The sequence below is a fragment of the Acomys minous genome, assembly GCF_964271855.1.
Source record: "Acomys minous genome assembly, chromosome: 1".
NCBI classification, from domain to species: Eukaryota; Metazoa; Chordata; class Mammalia; order Rodentia; family Muridae; genus Acomys; species Acomys minous.
This window is the reverse complement of record NC_140483.1, coordinates 12,868,661-12,884,348: the sequence shown is the minus strand read 5'-3', so window position 1 is coordinate 12,884,348 and position 15,688 is coordinate 12,868,661. Positions and strand designations below refer to the sequence as shown.

Genomic DNA, 15,688 nt, shown 5'->3' with positions numbered 1-15,688 from the left:
TTCAAAGCCGGCTTGGCCTATACAAGCTCTGTCTTCAGTCAATCTGAGGGAAACACTCTCAGATTGAAAATGTGTAACTCTGTGAAAAACCTCAAAGTAGCACTGTTCTTTTACTGTCCCGGGAATGTCAGTGGCTCCAGCCCTCCCCCCCTTCCCCCCCCACCCACCCTCCCAGTTGCCCACAGCGTTAATGCTCCATCCCCAGTTAATTCATAGCCTGGTTGCCATGGGTGAAAGCGAAAGTCAGACAGTTTGCTTAGGGAAAGCTTCCTCCAAAAGTTGGCCTCTGAGCTGAGAGCTGGGTGCAGGGAAGGGACTTGGCTGTCTTGGACTTGGTCCAGGGTCCATGCAGGAGGGGCTGAGGCGGCTCTGCCATGTGGCAGTCTTGGGTGTGTGGATCAAAGAGAAACTGCTGGGGCTGGTACAGGCTGAGGAAGGGAGTGGGAAGAGGATCTGGGAAAAGGAGGAGCCAGCGGCTGCAGGGCTGCCTCTCCCTGAGCTTGCTTTACCTCAGCATTTGGGCTCTTAAGTGAGCAAATCTAACAAAGGCAGGCATGGTAGCACATGCCTATAATCACAGCACTGTAGAGGTAAATGTGGGAAGAGCACTTCAAGGTTAATCTGCAGGATGTGAAACCCTTTACATATATATTTTTTAAAAGCCTATAGAAATAAATAAACAAATCATGTGGCTATGAGCTACAAGGAAGGCATAAACATAAATCAGGATCCAGCTTTAAAATCTTTTACTATTGGCCTTAAATATGGAGGCCTGGCTTCTAAACCCACAGCTCAGCCCTGAGCTCAGAAGAGGGCACAGGGTCCTGATGCTAGTGAGCATTTCCCCTACCTCCTGTCTACAATAAGAGCTGCCACAGACCTCTGCACATGTGGAGGGAAAATGCACCAGGGTGTTGATTGAGATTATTACCTGTAGCTTGGGAGGTTGTGACTCCAACCCCTCCCTACCCCCCCACTACTACTTCTCTTTCTTACTGTGTGTGTGTGTGTGTGTGTGTGTGTGTGTGTAACAAGCTCCATCTGTTAGACACAGAGACAAAGTTAAAAGTTTTCCCATCTAAAAAAAAAAAAACCTATGTCAAAGTCATAGAAACAAGCAATATGACTTAGTGGTTGCCAGGCTGGGTATCAAATTTCAGGACTGCCGGGTGAGGAAGTCCTGGAGAAGTTGGCACAACTGTGAGTGTTCTAAGTGTGTGTGTGTGTGTGTGTGTGTGCTGACTGCTGTTGCCTGGCTCAGCTCTCATTGATCTTGCTATTGGTCCAGTTTGTCAATCTAAAACTCTGATGTTTCCATAGGAACCTGCACCTCTGCAGTGATGAAGACCAGAGGCCTTTCTCTAGTCTCCAAGCTGAAGTGACAGATGAGCTGAGCGTGGAGGAAGTAGCTGCCCCTGTCATCCATGCTACCTGATCTTGTTTTTCTTGTTTGTTTTTGGTTTGTTTGTTTGGTTGGTTTTTCAAGACAGGGTTTCTCTGTGTTAGCCTTGGCTGTCCTAGACTTGCTTTGTAGACCAGGCTAGCCTCGAACTCACAGTGATTCCCCCTGCCTCTGCCTCCTGAGCACTGGGATTAAAGGTGTGCGCCACCACACCTGGCTCAATCTTGTTTTTCTTTGCTGTTCTTGCGCTGACAAGTCAAGGACTGCACTCAAGGGCTCTTCCTGGCCTGAGCTGAGCAAGGAAGGGTTACCTTCCAGGCCTGAAGAGAACATCTTGAGCTGGGACATTTGGTCCTTGGCAAACTGGGCTGTTTGTTATTTGTTATACCTGTTTGGCTTCTTTCCCCAACATGGCAACTAGACCATCTGAAATAAACTAAGCTGTGCCAAGTTGTGCCTATAAAATCATATGTCTAAGCAACTCTGAAAAAAAAAAAGAGGTTTGTTTAAACCTGAGCTCTAGGGCTGGAGAGAGATGGCTTAGGGCCAGGGTTCAATTCCCAGCACCCATATGGCAGCTCACAACTATCTGTAGCTGTAGCTCCAAGGGATCTGAAACCCTCACACAGACATATATGCAAGCAAAACCACACCAGTGCACATTAAAAACAAAACAAAACAACACCTGAACTCTAGACCACGAACTCCTCCTTTTCTGACTTTTAAGGTAGCATTTCTTGACCAAGAGAATGCAGAAAAACATTGTGGATTTCAAAAGTTGCAAATACAACCACTGCTGGCCCTGTTGTGTTGTTACTTTTGAGTGGCTAACTTGATTTAAAAAAAAAATATATATATATATATATATATATATATGTGTGTGTGTGTGTGTGTGTGTGTGTGTGTGTGTATACATATACACACATACACATATTAGACTAATTTGGAGGAAGTCTCTGAATTTTCAAAATGATATTTGTTATAAAATTCTTTCTATAAAGTTGTAGACTTTGAATTGAGGCAGCCCTATGTATAGGGAGACAGACAGAGAGGCTGAGATGTTAGTGAGGCAGCATGGAGTCGGGGAAAGTATCTCAGCAGTGCTTGACTAGCATGCACACAGCCTTGGGCTCCATCCCAGCACTGCAAACAAGAGTAAATGAAAGATAATAGCTGGATGGCAAACAGTGAAAAGGATTCTCAAACATCCCTTGGTTTAAATTTAGATATTAGATTTAACCCTTAGAGACTGCATTTATCTAAAGGCCATACAAAGTCTCAGGACTTCAGTTTCACTCCTTTAACCAAGACTCCAGTCTAGCCCTGGGCTTGCTCAGTTTGGAGAACACAGGCAGCTGTCATCTGCTCTCTCTTCAGGAGTTACCAAGAGTTAACAAAGCTTTTCTTTCTTTTTCTTTTTCTTTTCTTTTTTCTTTTCTTTTTTTTTTAAGATTTATTTATTATGCATACAGTGTTCTCTTCCTGCTTGTGTGCCTGCCTGCCAGAAGAGGGCACCCGATCTCATTAGATGGTTATGCGCTACCATATGGTTGCTGGGAATTGAACTCAGGACCTCTGGAAGAGCAGACAGTGCTCTTAACCTCCGAGCCATCTCTCCAGCCTCCCAAAGCTATTTTTACAACACGTTCAGAGCCATGAAGGAAGTAGTCACTGGGGAGTGGCTCCTGGCCTGCTATGGAGTAGGGCTGGGGCAGGGAAGCCTGGCTTAAGCCTTGAAACCTCGATGAGGAACAGAAATGTGCTGCAGCCGCTGAACCATCTCTCAGGTCTTGGTTCCAGGGCCCAGCCTTCCTCCTGCCCCACTTAGTAATCTCTTGAATAGATAGAGTTGACAAGAGTTACAGTTCCTCTGAGAGAAGATCAGAAAAGGAGAAGAAACACTTGATGGGTGACAGTAGGAGTGTCAAGGGTTGCCAATCCCAGAGGCATCTGGCTGTCGGGACACCCGTTAACAATATGGCTGACATTCCTATCTTCCCTCATTATGCTGCACTTCCTCCAGAGACACTTTTGAGGTAACCAGGGCTGCTGGTCTTAATAACACAGCTACCAGAGGCCAGCTACCCACCATCACCACCACCACCAGCCCACCGTGCTTCCACAGAAAAGCACAACACAAGGTCTATTAGCTGTTTCCAAGGCTGAGAGTCAATGCAGTTGAAAGAGCACGTTGAATCTGGGTATGGTTAAATTTAGTAAAGGCTTTATTCAGGCCCAGCAGTGTCCAATTTAGGTGACATGGATGATAGTAAAAATTAATAACTTGCCAGATGGTGGTGGTGGTGGTGGTGGCAACAGCGGTGCACACTTTTGATCCCAGAACCTAGGAGGCAGAGACAGGTAAATCTCTGAGTTCAAGGCCAGCCTAGTCTACAGAGCAAGAAAAACAACACAAAACAAAAAACCCTCAGTAATTTATAGAGAAAGAAATTTTCACCTCAACCTTTTCTGCTTATACGACTTCTCCAGGGAAAATGACAAACCAAATGCCTATTGGTATCAGTTGGCGTACCAGGGACAGTGAAGAAGTGATCTCACCTAGGGTTAGCTTGGGACACCAGTCAGTTTACTTGGATCACTTACAGGATTGCCAGCTACTCAAAGGCAGCTTCATTAAAAAATGCCCAGCCCAGGGTGGGCAGCACACTCACAGAAGTGGCATCTGCATCCTTGGAGCTCCTGTTGGACTCACTAAAGGCTCACTGCGTTTGGAGCCTTAAGGAGGGATTTTGTGATGCACAACTCCATCAACTCCATGAGTCTTACAGGCCTTCCTCCCCTCCCCCCACCCACCCCCCACCCCAGGAATATGCTTGAATCCAGAGGAAAGTTACACAACACAAGCCTTTAACAAAATAAAACTTCTGAATGAAAATTTAAAGTTCCCCCTAACATCATGGTAACTAGAGCATATAATTAATGAAATATAATAATGCAATGAAAATTAATATACTGTGATTAGCAGTTCAGTTTATTAGGTGTTTAATAAGGTAAAACTTTATAGTGAAAAATAACATAAGCTTTTTATAATATGTTTATAGTATGACAGACACGAGTGAAGGCATCCTCAGTAACAGTAATACAACGCATGAGTACAGGTGAGCGAGCGCAGGAGTCGGGCTGTCTGAGGCTGATCATTCTCGTACCACGACACCCTAGGTGGAAATTATGCCAGTGCAGCTTCTGAGCATCGCCGACTGTAAGTGTAACAAGGCAGAAAGTCCACTTTATCAGCTATTATGAAGCTTTGGAGAGGAACGTGTTTGGCTGTGATGATATTTACTCCAGAACCTCATTCCCTTTTGGAGGCCTCTTAATCCGTGAATAGGGACTTATTGTGTCATCCATCACAAAATCATACAGTACTTTGATCCAGGAGTTGTAATGGGGGAGATTATCATAGTATTCAGCTGCTATTTTCCTCACCTGGAAGGAAACAAACACAGGGAGTGTTACTGAGGCCTCAGGATGACAGGTGAGTGTTTGACACAGACAGAAGCACCAAACCCCAAGCCAGCCAGTGGGCAACGCCTTCGCTCATGGTGCTTCAGGCTCCTGCAGTTCTTCATGAGTAAGGACGGTCTACAGATCACATGCACGCTCGTCACAGTCCACAGTGAACTGAGGGTAAAGCCAGCAGCAATCAGGTTACTTAGCAAATGGAACAGAAGATACTAGCATCCCAAATCTTAAAATGACAGAGCCAGTTTGAAGCCTGGATAAACATTTGAGTCAAGACACTCCTGAGACTGAAAATGCACTAATAATCATCATTAACACAAGGAGCCCATGAACAATAGACATTATAAAAACAAAGTTAAAAAAGAAAGAAAGAAAGAAAGAAAGAAAATCAAATTTGTAATACTAAAAATTAAGAGAACCTAGGGAAGGGCCAGGCATGGTAGTGCACGCCTTTAATCCAAATACTCGGGAGGCAGAGGCAGGTGGATCCCTGTGAGTGCAAGGCCGGCCTGGTCTACAAAGTGAGTCCAGGACAGCCAAGGCTACACAGAGAGACCCTGTCTCGAAAAACCAGAGAGAGAGAGAGAGAGAGAGAGAGAGAGAGAGAGAGAGAGAGAGAGAGAGAGAGAGAGAGAGAACACCTAGGGAATTTGGCATTTGGCAGCCGTGTATCCACTTCACATACTAAAATTTGATGTCTGTGGTTCTTCCTCCCCAGCCCCGACAGAGTTTCTCTGTGTTAGCCTTGGCTGTCCTGGACTCGCTTTGTAGACCAGGCTGGCCTCGAACTCACAGAGCTCCACCTGCCTCTGCCTCCCTGAGTGTTGGGATTAAAGGTGTGTGCCACCACAGTCAATGTCTGAGATTCTTACAAAGTTGTGAACAAATTAAAAAATGCATGCTTAAAAAATGTTTTGTGTTGGGGCTGGTAAGATGGTCAGTGGCTATGAGCACGTGATGCCCTTCCAGAAGACGCCTCACAACCACCTGTAACTCCAGTTCGAGGCTCCACACAACCTTGGCCTTTGAGGGCACCAGGCATGCACATGATACACATACATATTTGCAAATGTACATACACATAAATTAAATTTTAAAATAAAATACGCCTGTGAGCAGCAAAGTTATTAAAACTGCATAACCTTTTAAGACATTAAAATATCAATACTACATAGGGACTGTGTAATAAATGTCAGGTACTTAGTTATTGAGCAAACAGAATTCCTCATAGGCATATATCTTATTAGGAACAGGAAAGACAGGGCATTACAGTAAATTCTATCGGTTCAGCCTAAGATGGCTAATAACTGACACAGAGTCTGAAACGTACTTTAACGCTGCCAGCACTACGCTGGGCAGAATCTAAACTGACACAAATCTACTTGTAAACTAACATAAACAAACTACTCTAAACCTCCTAACATACATATATCCCAAGCACTTGCCAATCTGGTGATCCTCTGGCCATTTCTCTTCCCCTGTAATCTATCTTCCCCCTCTCAACTGTCAAACTCGGCTCCGCCCCCTCTCTAGGAAGTCCCGCCTTCCACTCCCTGTCCTTCTGCCCAGTTTATTGGCTAAACACCACTTTATTGACAGTTGTTATATCCACTCAAGACATTCCTCCACAATTCCCCTTTTTAGTCTAATAATAAAAAACTTTTTACCTATACATTTATATCATTACACCAATACACAATATTCATACACAAGAACCACAAAACAATCGTTATATTTATCTTATACTCATAATGTTGCGCTGTCTTCAACCCCATCAGAGACTTGAGCAGGAATAAAATTAATTAGCTGAGTAAATAGGAAGTGGAGGTTAGCAGCTTAAAAAAAAAAATGACAGAGACACTTTGCTGCCTTAACAGTAACTCAAAACTCTTTAACACACTGGCCCAATATATCTGAGAGGCATTATTTGTGAAGCAGGGACTATTGAGGACTTGCCTACCCTGTCTGGGCAGAGTTTGGCCATCAACTCCACCTGCATCCAAGCTTGCCCATTTCAGGCAGAATTCTGTCTGTGGCAGAAAACAAGGACATGTTTGCCTAGTGGCTGGTTTGCCACATCTAAAGCCATCTCCATATGTAGGTTCCTCGATGCTCATTACCTTCTTTGAGGCAGGCTGGGTGTTGCCAGGAGTCAACCTGTCTCATTTTCAAAGAATCCTCAAAACAATAAAAATTCTTTAAATGCCTCTGAGGTTTCTGAAGACCTTATCTAAATATTTTACCTTATCTATTGAACCTAGGATATATATTCTTGTGATAAAATTGAATAGTACAATGAACTAAAAATAAACTTATTTTACATCAGTATCTAATATTCTATACCAATGAATTAAAAATAGCCTTGTGAGTAACAATTAAGGCCTTACGTTGAAGAGTAGATTCAATAATCTACCTTTGGTCCTATCATTCTTATATATTTCTATATTCCCCGGGAAAATCCCTGAGTCCAACCTCATTCTCTCTCTGAATAAAACCAACAATACAACCAATTCCCAATGAAGATAAACATCCATAGTCCAAAACCTTACCCAACTCCCCCCAACCTTCAAGGGAAATGGGACAGCATTCTCTTTTTAAGGCTTCTTCAGGCTGACTTGGGACAAATAATCCTATGCAGGGGCCCAAATAAAACTGGGAAAATGGTTAAACAAGTTAGAGATAGCATTTGTGGCCCAGTCTCTAAATGTTGAAAAATTCAGGCTTAATAAAAGTCCTGTGTGGGACGGTCTGAAATGCTGGACCAACTGGAATCAGGAGCTTTCTTCAAAGCTGTCCTGGGAGCTGTTCTGTTCCGATGATGAACGGCAACCGAAGCACTTGTGGATGGAACATGAGGAATGCAGGATGTCAGCATCTCTGCATGCTGGAGGATGCATCCTGTCAGGTCTGATCCAGCATCAGTGTCTGGTACTTTTGTTCTGAAAATATATAATTTCTCACAAGCACTATATAGTTCTAACACTATAAATGCACGAGGTGTGCAGGATGCACAGAACAATCGAGGCTGGTTCTGTAGTTTGAATTCATGTATGTATAAACTGACTTAAGTTATCAGTCTCCCTTCCATTCAAGTCTGTTTTATTTTGACCTCTTTCAAAGAGGAAGCATAATATTACCATTATCAAAGAACATACAATCATTATTTAACTGAAAACAAAACAAGATTGTATGGATCTAAATGTCCTTCTCTAGGCTCTGTGGCACCTGATGTGTAGGTCAGGCTGCTACCTGTCTCACAAGAAAATGTATCCCGTTTTAGAGACAAGCAGGTTGCCGTGAGGAAAAGAAGAGGCATTAGGCCTTAAATAAACTTATGCATACCCTAGGCATCTTGTACCTGGGTTTTTACATTTATTGACGGTGTTTTTGTCTCATCCCTTCTCTCCATTGGGGATCGATGCTTTCACCTTTTAAACTTTATACTCTCATTTTAGAGTTTATGCATACCCTAGGTATCTGGTACCTGGGTTTTCACAGTTACATTAACTCCCATTTTAGAGTTTATGCACACCCTAGGTATCTGGTACCTAGGTTTTCACACTTACATAAACTCCCATTTTAGAGTTTATGCATACCTCAGGCGTCTTGTACCTGGGTTTTTACATTTGTTTCAGGTAGTTTTGTCTCACCCCTCCTCTCCATAGGGGGTGGACACTTCCACCTTTTAAACTAAATGTCCTTCTCTAGGCTCTATGGTGTCTGATGGATAGGCTAGGCTGCTGTCCGTCTCCCGAGAAAATGTATCCCGTTTTAGAGACAAGCTGGTTGCCCTGAGAAAAAGAAAAAGCATTAAGGTTATCCTTTTAAGTATATGAATTTTAGCCTTTGAGTCTTGGGGACCTAGCTACACTGATGTGTACTTTGTCACCTGTAAGTCCTTGGTGTCTTTTTGCAGCTGGTGTGACCGCCACCTGTCCCCCATGAAAATAGCTCATGTTTAGAGGGATAAGGCGGCTGCCAGAGCAGTGACACCTCAACTCAGCACATAAAGGCTTTCAACGTGGGAGGCATGCAGTTTGCATGTTTGTCAATGAAAAATGTGTCAGTTGGTTTAAATCCTAGGCTGTTTTTGCAAGTAACTTATCAGTGGGGGCTGGGGGGGGGTTGGGGCAGGAGTCATACCCAATGGAGACCAGGCTGGTCTAGAACTCACAGAGATCAACCTGTCTTTTTGTCTATTGTGTTAAGATTAAGGGTATGTGCCACCACTGCCCTACACAAATATTTCATTCAATCTAGTCAAAATCTACAAAAATCTCAAGTAATATTCAAGAGTTAACAAAAAAATTCTAAGTATTGGGTCAGTTGTGCCAAATTAGGCTTCAGTAAGTTATTGCTAATTTGTGTAGGTGGACCCTTTCCAGACCTTGCAGCTAATAAGTTCTGAATTTCAGCCGTTATCAACTTTTTGGAAAAGAGTTTGGTTCCTTCTTCCCTTCTCATTGTTGGTAACTTAGCCTGGCATCTCTCAGCTTTCTGCCTTTCTCCTTGAACAACAAAAGCCAAGGTCAAAAAGGATCCAAGAGCCTTCTGCCATAATGAGTTGGAGAGGAACCATAGCAGTCTATTCCCCCCACCAAACTATAACAAGGTATCTTTTTTTAAAGGGTGTGAATACACTAAATGTATTGGGTGCCAATTTGTTACAGTAAATTGTATCAGTTTGGCCTAAGATGGCTAATAACTGAGAGTCTGAAATGTACTTAGTCTGAAACTAGCACTATGCTGGGCAGAATCTAACCTGATACAAATCTACTTGTAAACTAATATAAACAAACTACTCTCTGATCCTCTGGCCATTTCTCTTCCCCCCTCAACAGTGAAACTTGGCCCCGCCCCCTCTCCAGGAAGTCCCGCCTTCCGCTTCCTGTCCTTCTGCCCAGCTTATTGGTTAAACACCACTTTACTGACAGTTGTTACATCCACTCAAGACATTCCTCCACAGCAGGGTTTTCTAACTCAAGGACTGTTCACACTTTATTAATTTAACAAAGGGGTAAGGCCCGCCTGGGGTGGTGGCGCATGCCTTTCATCCCAGCACTCGGGAGTCAGAGGCAGGCGAATTGCTGTTGAGTTTGAGGCCAGCCTGGTCTACAAAGCGAGTCCAGGACAGCCAAGGCTACCCAGAGAAACCCTGTCTCAAAAACCCAAAAAACAAAACAAAACAACAACAACAAAAAACAAAGGGGTAAGAAGATACCACAGAAAAGCAGGAAGTAAGTAGTCACTGATACACTGATTCTTCTTAAATCATGATCCTTTGTGGAAAATAACAAGAACTCTATTCCCTAGTCACAGAAGAGGGACATGGGCTGCCAGATTACGTCTGCTAGTATACCAGCAGTGACACTAAGGGGCTGGGGACTAACACCACCATGTACCCCTCTTCAAAGTTGTCTCCAGACACATGGGTGCTGTTCTCTCCCTAACTGAAAAGCTAAGAGGATAATAAAAGGAGCCCTCAAGTTTCCTCATTAGCCCTTGGACACACTTACTTTGCAAGTGGACTATGTGTGTAACAAACCCGATTTCTTCCTGAGTATGTGGCAACAAAACCCTGCATTTCAACTCCAAATACTGCAACATATATTTCCAAAGGACACTTTTCTTACAAAACTCTATCAGTACTACACCTGGGAAATCCAACCTTAACCCATATTTTTTTATGGTATGGATTACCCATTGAGCCAGTGTAGTTTACAGTTTTTTCTTAACCAGATCCAAAACAATGACCACATGCAACAACCGAGATCATGTTGTATGTGATTCTTCAACAGTGTTTAAAAATGTGACTGTGTTGGTCAGTCTGAAGTATCTGTTAGGGTTCCCTTATATACATCATAGCTTTAAAATAGAAGTTTAAAAAAAAAATTATTTTTTTAAACTAACATTTATTTAGAATTCTCTTTTATTTTTTTCTAACAGAACAGGCTATTCACTTTGTTTGTTTGTTTGGTTGGTTTTTCGAGACACAGAGACAGGGTTTCTCTGTGTAGCCCTAGCTGTCCTGGACTTTCTGTGTAGACCAGGCTGGCCTCGAACTCACAGCGATCCCATCCAATCTGCCTGCCTCTGCTTCCCAGTGCTGGAATTAGAGACATGCGCCACCATGTGCATGCCTTGTTTGTTTGTTTTTTGTTATTGTTGTTTCTTTTTGTTTTGTTTTGTTTTGTTCCTGAAACAGGGCTTCTCTGTGTAGCTTTGGTCATCCTGGACTTGATCTGTAGACCTGGCCTTGAACTCAGAGATCTGCCTGCCTCTGCCTCCAGACTGCTGGATTAAAGCCTTATTCCACCAAGGCCTGACCATGCTACTCATTTTGAAGATTGAAAGGCTGGTGAGAGGATTCAGCAGGAAAACAACTGAAGTTAAGGGAGTAGCCAGATTTGGAAAAGATGAAAAGAATGAAGGTTGAAATGTCTTCATTTGTTTACTCCACACACAATACACGAAAGACCAGCTGTCCAGAGCGAGTTCCTACCAAGGAAGGGAACAGCATGGACACTGACGCTGTCTACTATGCAGCCACCTCACCTGTGTGTCACAAGAATAACTAAAACTGTTTAACAGTAGCAAATGTTCCAGTAACTGATGCTCCCTGCATGGAGGAGCTGTTTTCTGCTTCTGGTGTAGCTCCTCCAACACTCCAACACCTGTGACCGCTAAGCATAACCACCAAGCCAAAGGACCCAAAGCACAAAATGGGAATCCTTAGTAAAGTGAGGCTGGCGACAAAGGGGATACACACATACACACACACACACACACAATATATATATATATATATATATATATATATATATTTTCTCCTTTTTTTGAATCTCATAAAATGTATTAAATTCCTTTTTCAAAAAGCAAGCCCTGACTAATTTATTACAATATCATTAGGTTCTTTACTCACCTGGGGCAGGTTTTTCCCAGGGACATTCGGGAAGTCATGGTGTTCATTATGATAGCCCACATTGAAGGTGATTAGATTCAGAGGTCCATAATACGAGTATGTTTCATGTCCCTTTAAGAACATGTAATGTTCTGCTATAAAATGCCCAGAGATTGGGTGTAAACCGAGGCCAAGAATGGTGGCTCCCAACATATAGACTAAAGATTTAATTCCGAAAACATAGTAAATTATAATGTTAAAAGTGATCTGGGCCACAGTGTTAATGATTTCCAGAAAACTAACTGGTTTGGGATTGATGATCAGGGGCCTAAAAGCATAAAAGAGAGGCTGAAGGATAACCCAGACAAGCTTCCTGAAAGTGGTACAGAAGAACCAGCCCTCAAAATCTGTAGGAATATCCACATCAATGCCATCAGTTCCCTGGAATCGATGGTGATCCATGTGATATCTCTTAAAGGAAATGGAGTACGGAACCCCGAGAGGAAAGTTAGCAAACATTCCAAACCAGCGGTTCCATAGAGCCTTGTGGTGGCCAAAGGGGAAGTTGTGAGAAATCTCATGGATGGCCAGAGTCATTGAATGGTTAAGGCAGCTGCCAAAGATATAGGACCAAAATATGACCCATTTCCAGTCCAAGTCTTTCACTAAGTAAAACGCAACCAGCTGGGAGAGAAACATTGCAGTGATGATCCAGATCAGGTTGGAGTCCGGCTTCATCAACGATTTTATCTCTGGATACTTTGCTGTAAGAAAAGAAAACACTGCCAATCAGAAGGAAAGAAAAGCACAGAAGAGTTCAACAACTATCATTAATGCAATTAGATTTTTCCTTTCTTTCTTTCTTTCTTTCTTTCTTTCTTTCTTTCTTTCTTTCTTTTCCCGAGACAGGGTTTCTCTGTGTAGCGTTAGCTGTCTTGGCCTCGCTTTGTAGACCAGGCTGGCCTTGAACTCACAGCAAGCGATCCACCTGCCTCTGCCTCCCGAGTGCTGGGATTAAAGGCGTGTGCCACCACGCCCGGTGATTTTTCCTTTTCTAAATCATAATACTATTTCTCTCACCGACAGTCCCAATAGGATGTCCTCACATCTAATCCACTCTCCTGGTAAGTGAAGACTTTCATGGGACATGCCCCTTGGGCTAGTGTCCGGTTATAAGTGAGTGTATACCGTGTAAGTCTTTCTGATTCTGGGTTAACTCACCCAGTATGATCGTTTCTAGTTTGCAACAAGTGCTCTTAACCACTGAGCTATCTCTCTAACCCAAGCTCAGGCGTATTTATCTTAAATAAACCATCAAATTAGCACAGCGGAGACAGGAAAGAACATAACATTTGTTTTTCTGGGATCTCCAAGTCATAAAACTCATTTTCATGGTTCTCTCAGACCAATCAACTTCCTTCAAGTAATTCTATTTTGAACTTTCACAAAACTTTAAAACCAAATGAGTTTAGTGGCACCTACAACTTCACCATACAGGAGGTTGAGGGAGTTAGTAAGTTCCAGGCCAGTCTGGATTACACAGTGAGATCGTGTCTCAAAAAAGGAAACAAAGCAAAACAAATTCCCTCATCTAACCAGCAGGAAAGGATGGTGTTGAAACACCACAGACCTCTTCTCTACATCAAAAAAAAAAAAAAACTCATCCTACATGGATCGTAGGTCTACCAAAATTATAAAGCTCAGGAAAAAAGAAAAGATAAATTGAATTGCATTAAAATCTTCCTTGCAGTAATAATAGCATCAAAAAGAGCAGGTGACTCTCTGACCAGCAGGCAGACACATTTGCGAACCACCTGTTTCATAAAGGAATCGTATGTAGACTATGGAAGGAAACCCACATAAAAAGCACGGTGTGAGCAGGGCATGGTGGCGCAGGCCTTTAATCCCAGCACTTGGGAGACAGAAGCAGTCACATCGCTGTGAGTTCGAGGCCAGCCTGGTCTACAAAGTGAGTCCAGAACAGCCAAGGCTACACAGAGAAACCCTGCCTCTAAAAACCAAAACCAAAACCAAAACAAAACAAAACAAAAAAAGCACAGTGTGATGGTGCACATCTGAAGTCCTCAAAAGGCAAGGTCATGAGACCACAGCCTGCTCCACCAGAAGCTAGGAAGCTTTCAGGCCAGCTAGCTGGAGTGCCCAGCAAAGCCTGAAACAGGAGAGACCCTGCCTCAAAACAAAGTGGAAGAAGTCCTGACAGTTGTCTTTTCACATCCACAATGCACACTGTGCCGTGTGTGTGCACATGCACATGACCACACACCCAGAGACAAGCAGTAACTAGGTTGTGGAGAAGCCAGAATCTTCATACACTGTTGATGAAGATGTAAAATTGTCTAGACTGTGACATTTAATGAAAGTGCCGAACAACTGCCAATGATCCTTAAGGCTCGAACGTTATCAACAGAATAATTTCTCAAAGGAGGGAATTACAAGTGTGCACCACTGGGCCCAGCTCATTTTTTTTTTAACTACAAAAACAAAGATAAAAACAACAGCAATAACAACAACCAAACCAAAAACTTTCTATCTCTATTTGGCACTAGGAAGAAAAAAAAAAAATATATATATATATATATTCGTCGGCTGCAATCTAACCCGTCTTTTAACCCAATCATCTTTCAAAATGCTGGCCCAGTCAAAGTACTGGAAATGGAGACTAGAATTGGGCAATCAATTCATGCAAAGTTCTCGACCCAACCATTTGTCATTACTCTTAAGGGCAGCCTGCGAGGGATAAGAGACTTTATTTCACGCGGAAACGCCCAATATTCTCCAGGCTAAATCAGGCCCAGCCTGTCCTAAAGTCTTGAAGGCTAAGCTTGCACGCCCTTCCATCGGCCTAGTCCCGCAGATGACTGGGATAGAGACTCACCAGAGTCGTCCAGTTTGGAAAGCCTCGGGTCACCGGAAGCTGGTCCCCCGCTAGGCCTGTGGCTTACAGAACCACGTGAGGCTCCCGGGGGCCCGGGGATGCCCCTGGACCACGCCCTGAGCTCAGCGGACCGCCCGGCTGAAGCGAGTGGGGAAAGACCCGGCAGGTCCGGGTCGCCCAACCCGGGGGCGGGGGGTAACCTCAGCTCACAGGCCGATGGGTACCGCCAGCCAGTGGCGCGCGGGGATGGCGGGGAGAAGGCACGGGGAGGAGAGGCGCAGGCCCCCATCCCTCCGGCCTCGGGCCCGCCCCGCGTCCCGCTGCAGCCGCCTCTCCCGCACCGGCGGCCGAGCAGCTGAGCGGCTGGAAGGGGCCGCGGAGGTCCTGCTCACACCGCGCACGCGCCGGAGGCCGCACAGGGCCCGCACACGGCCGCGCGCACATAACGGGGCGCCGGTCCTCACCCAGGATTTCCTTCCGCCGGTCGGTGTGCGGCTGGTCCGTATAGACCCACTCGAACTCCTCTCGTGACACGCGGCTCCCCATGGCTGCAACACGCAGACCCGCTCAGCTTCTCGCTCGCGTCTGGGCTCCGTTGAAGTGGCGGCAGCAGACAGTTCCCCGGCTCGTGTCGGTAAGTGGCGGGGACAGGGGCGGGGCTTCAGGCCACGCCCACACCGGACCCGCCCCGGCCCGGCAGCCTCTGAAGGCTGCGGGGGTGATGGGCGGGGTCTGGATTCCGCTGCGGCGGGCCTTGCCCTCGCTCCTGAAGCCTGGGAGAAGGTGAAAAGGGAAGGAAAAGGCTTGCAGCTGGATAAAGTTCTCGCTTTAGCGCCTCCGTGGGTGGAGTACTTCGGGGTGTCTACCTCTCCGAGAGTCCAGAAGATCGCCGGCTTGATTAAATGGCAGCGAGCCCAAGTTTGGTTTAATTTTTAATAGCAAGTTAGCTGTTGAGCCATGTTTGGTTGCCTTCTGGAGATTTGGAGTGTGTGGCAATTAAAATAAA

At 44.6% G+C, this 15,688-nt stretch overlaps 1 protein-coding gene and 1 long non-coding RNA gene across 3 annotated transcripts in view; one reads left to right on the top strand and one right to left on the bottom strand.

The window, feature by feature from the left end:
• LOC311600895 overlaps nt 1-1,861 on the top strand; it is a 64,069-nt gene extending 62,208 nt beyond the window's left edge. For both annotated transcript variants that reach the window (XR_014780396.1, XR_014780397.1), the window contains exon 3: nt 1,321-1,861. This is a non-coding gene — a long non-coding RNA (uncharacterized lncRNA). The remainder of the gene's footprint in view (nt 1-1,320) is intronic.
• A 2,512-nt stretch (nt 1,862-4,373) lies between these two features.
• DEGS1 (delta 4-desaturase, sphingolipid 1) lies at nt 4,374-15,409 on the bottom strand. The gene is made up of 3 exons (XM_084777964.1): nt 15,147-15,409; nt 11,808-12,550; nt 4,374-4,849 (listed from the first exon to the last, which is right to left on the bottom strand). Exons 1-3 carry the CDS (start codon nt 15,226-15,228, stop codon nt 4,703-4,705), a joined length of 972 nt encoding a protein of 323 aa, XP_084634090.1. The 5' UTR covers nt 15,229-15,409; the 3' UTR covers nt 4,374-4,702.
• Nucleotides 15,410-15,688: the final 279 nt, after the last annotated feature.

Excerpts from the sequence above, each read along its gene's own strand:
- DEGS1 (XM_084777964.1), bottom strand. The coding sequence starts at position 15,228 with ATGGGGAGCCGCGTGTCACGAGAGGAGTTCGAGTGGGTCTATACGGAC. Across the intron at positions 12,551-15,146 it reads CCGGCGGAAGGAAATCCTGG|CAAAGTATCCAGAGATAAAA; the intron begins GTGAGGACCGGC and ends CTTTTCTTACAG. Across the intron at positions 4,850-11,807 it reads CTGGGAAAAACCTGCCCCAG|GTGAGGAAAATAGCAGCTGA; the intron begins GTGAGTAAAGAA and ends GTTTCCTTCCAG.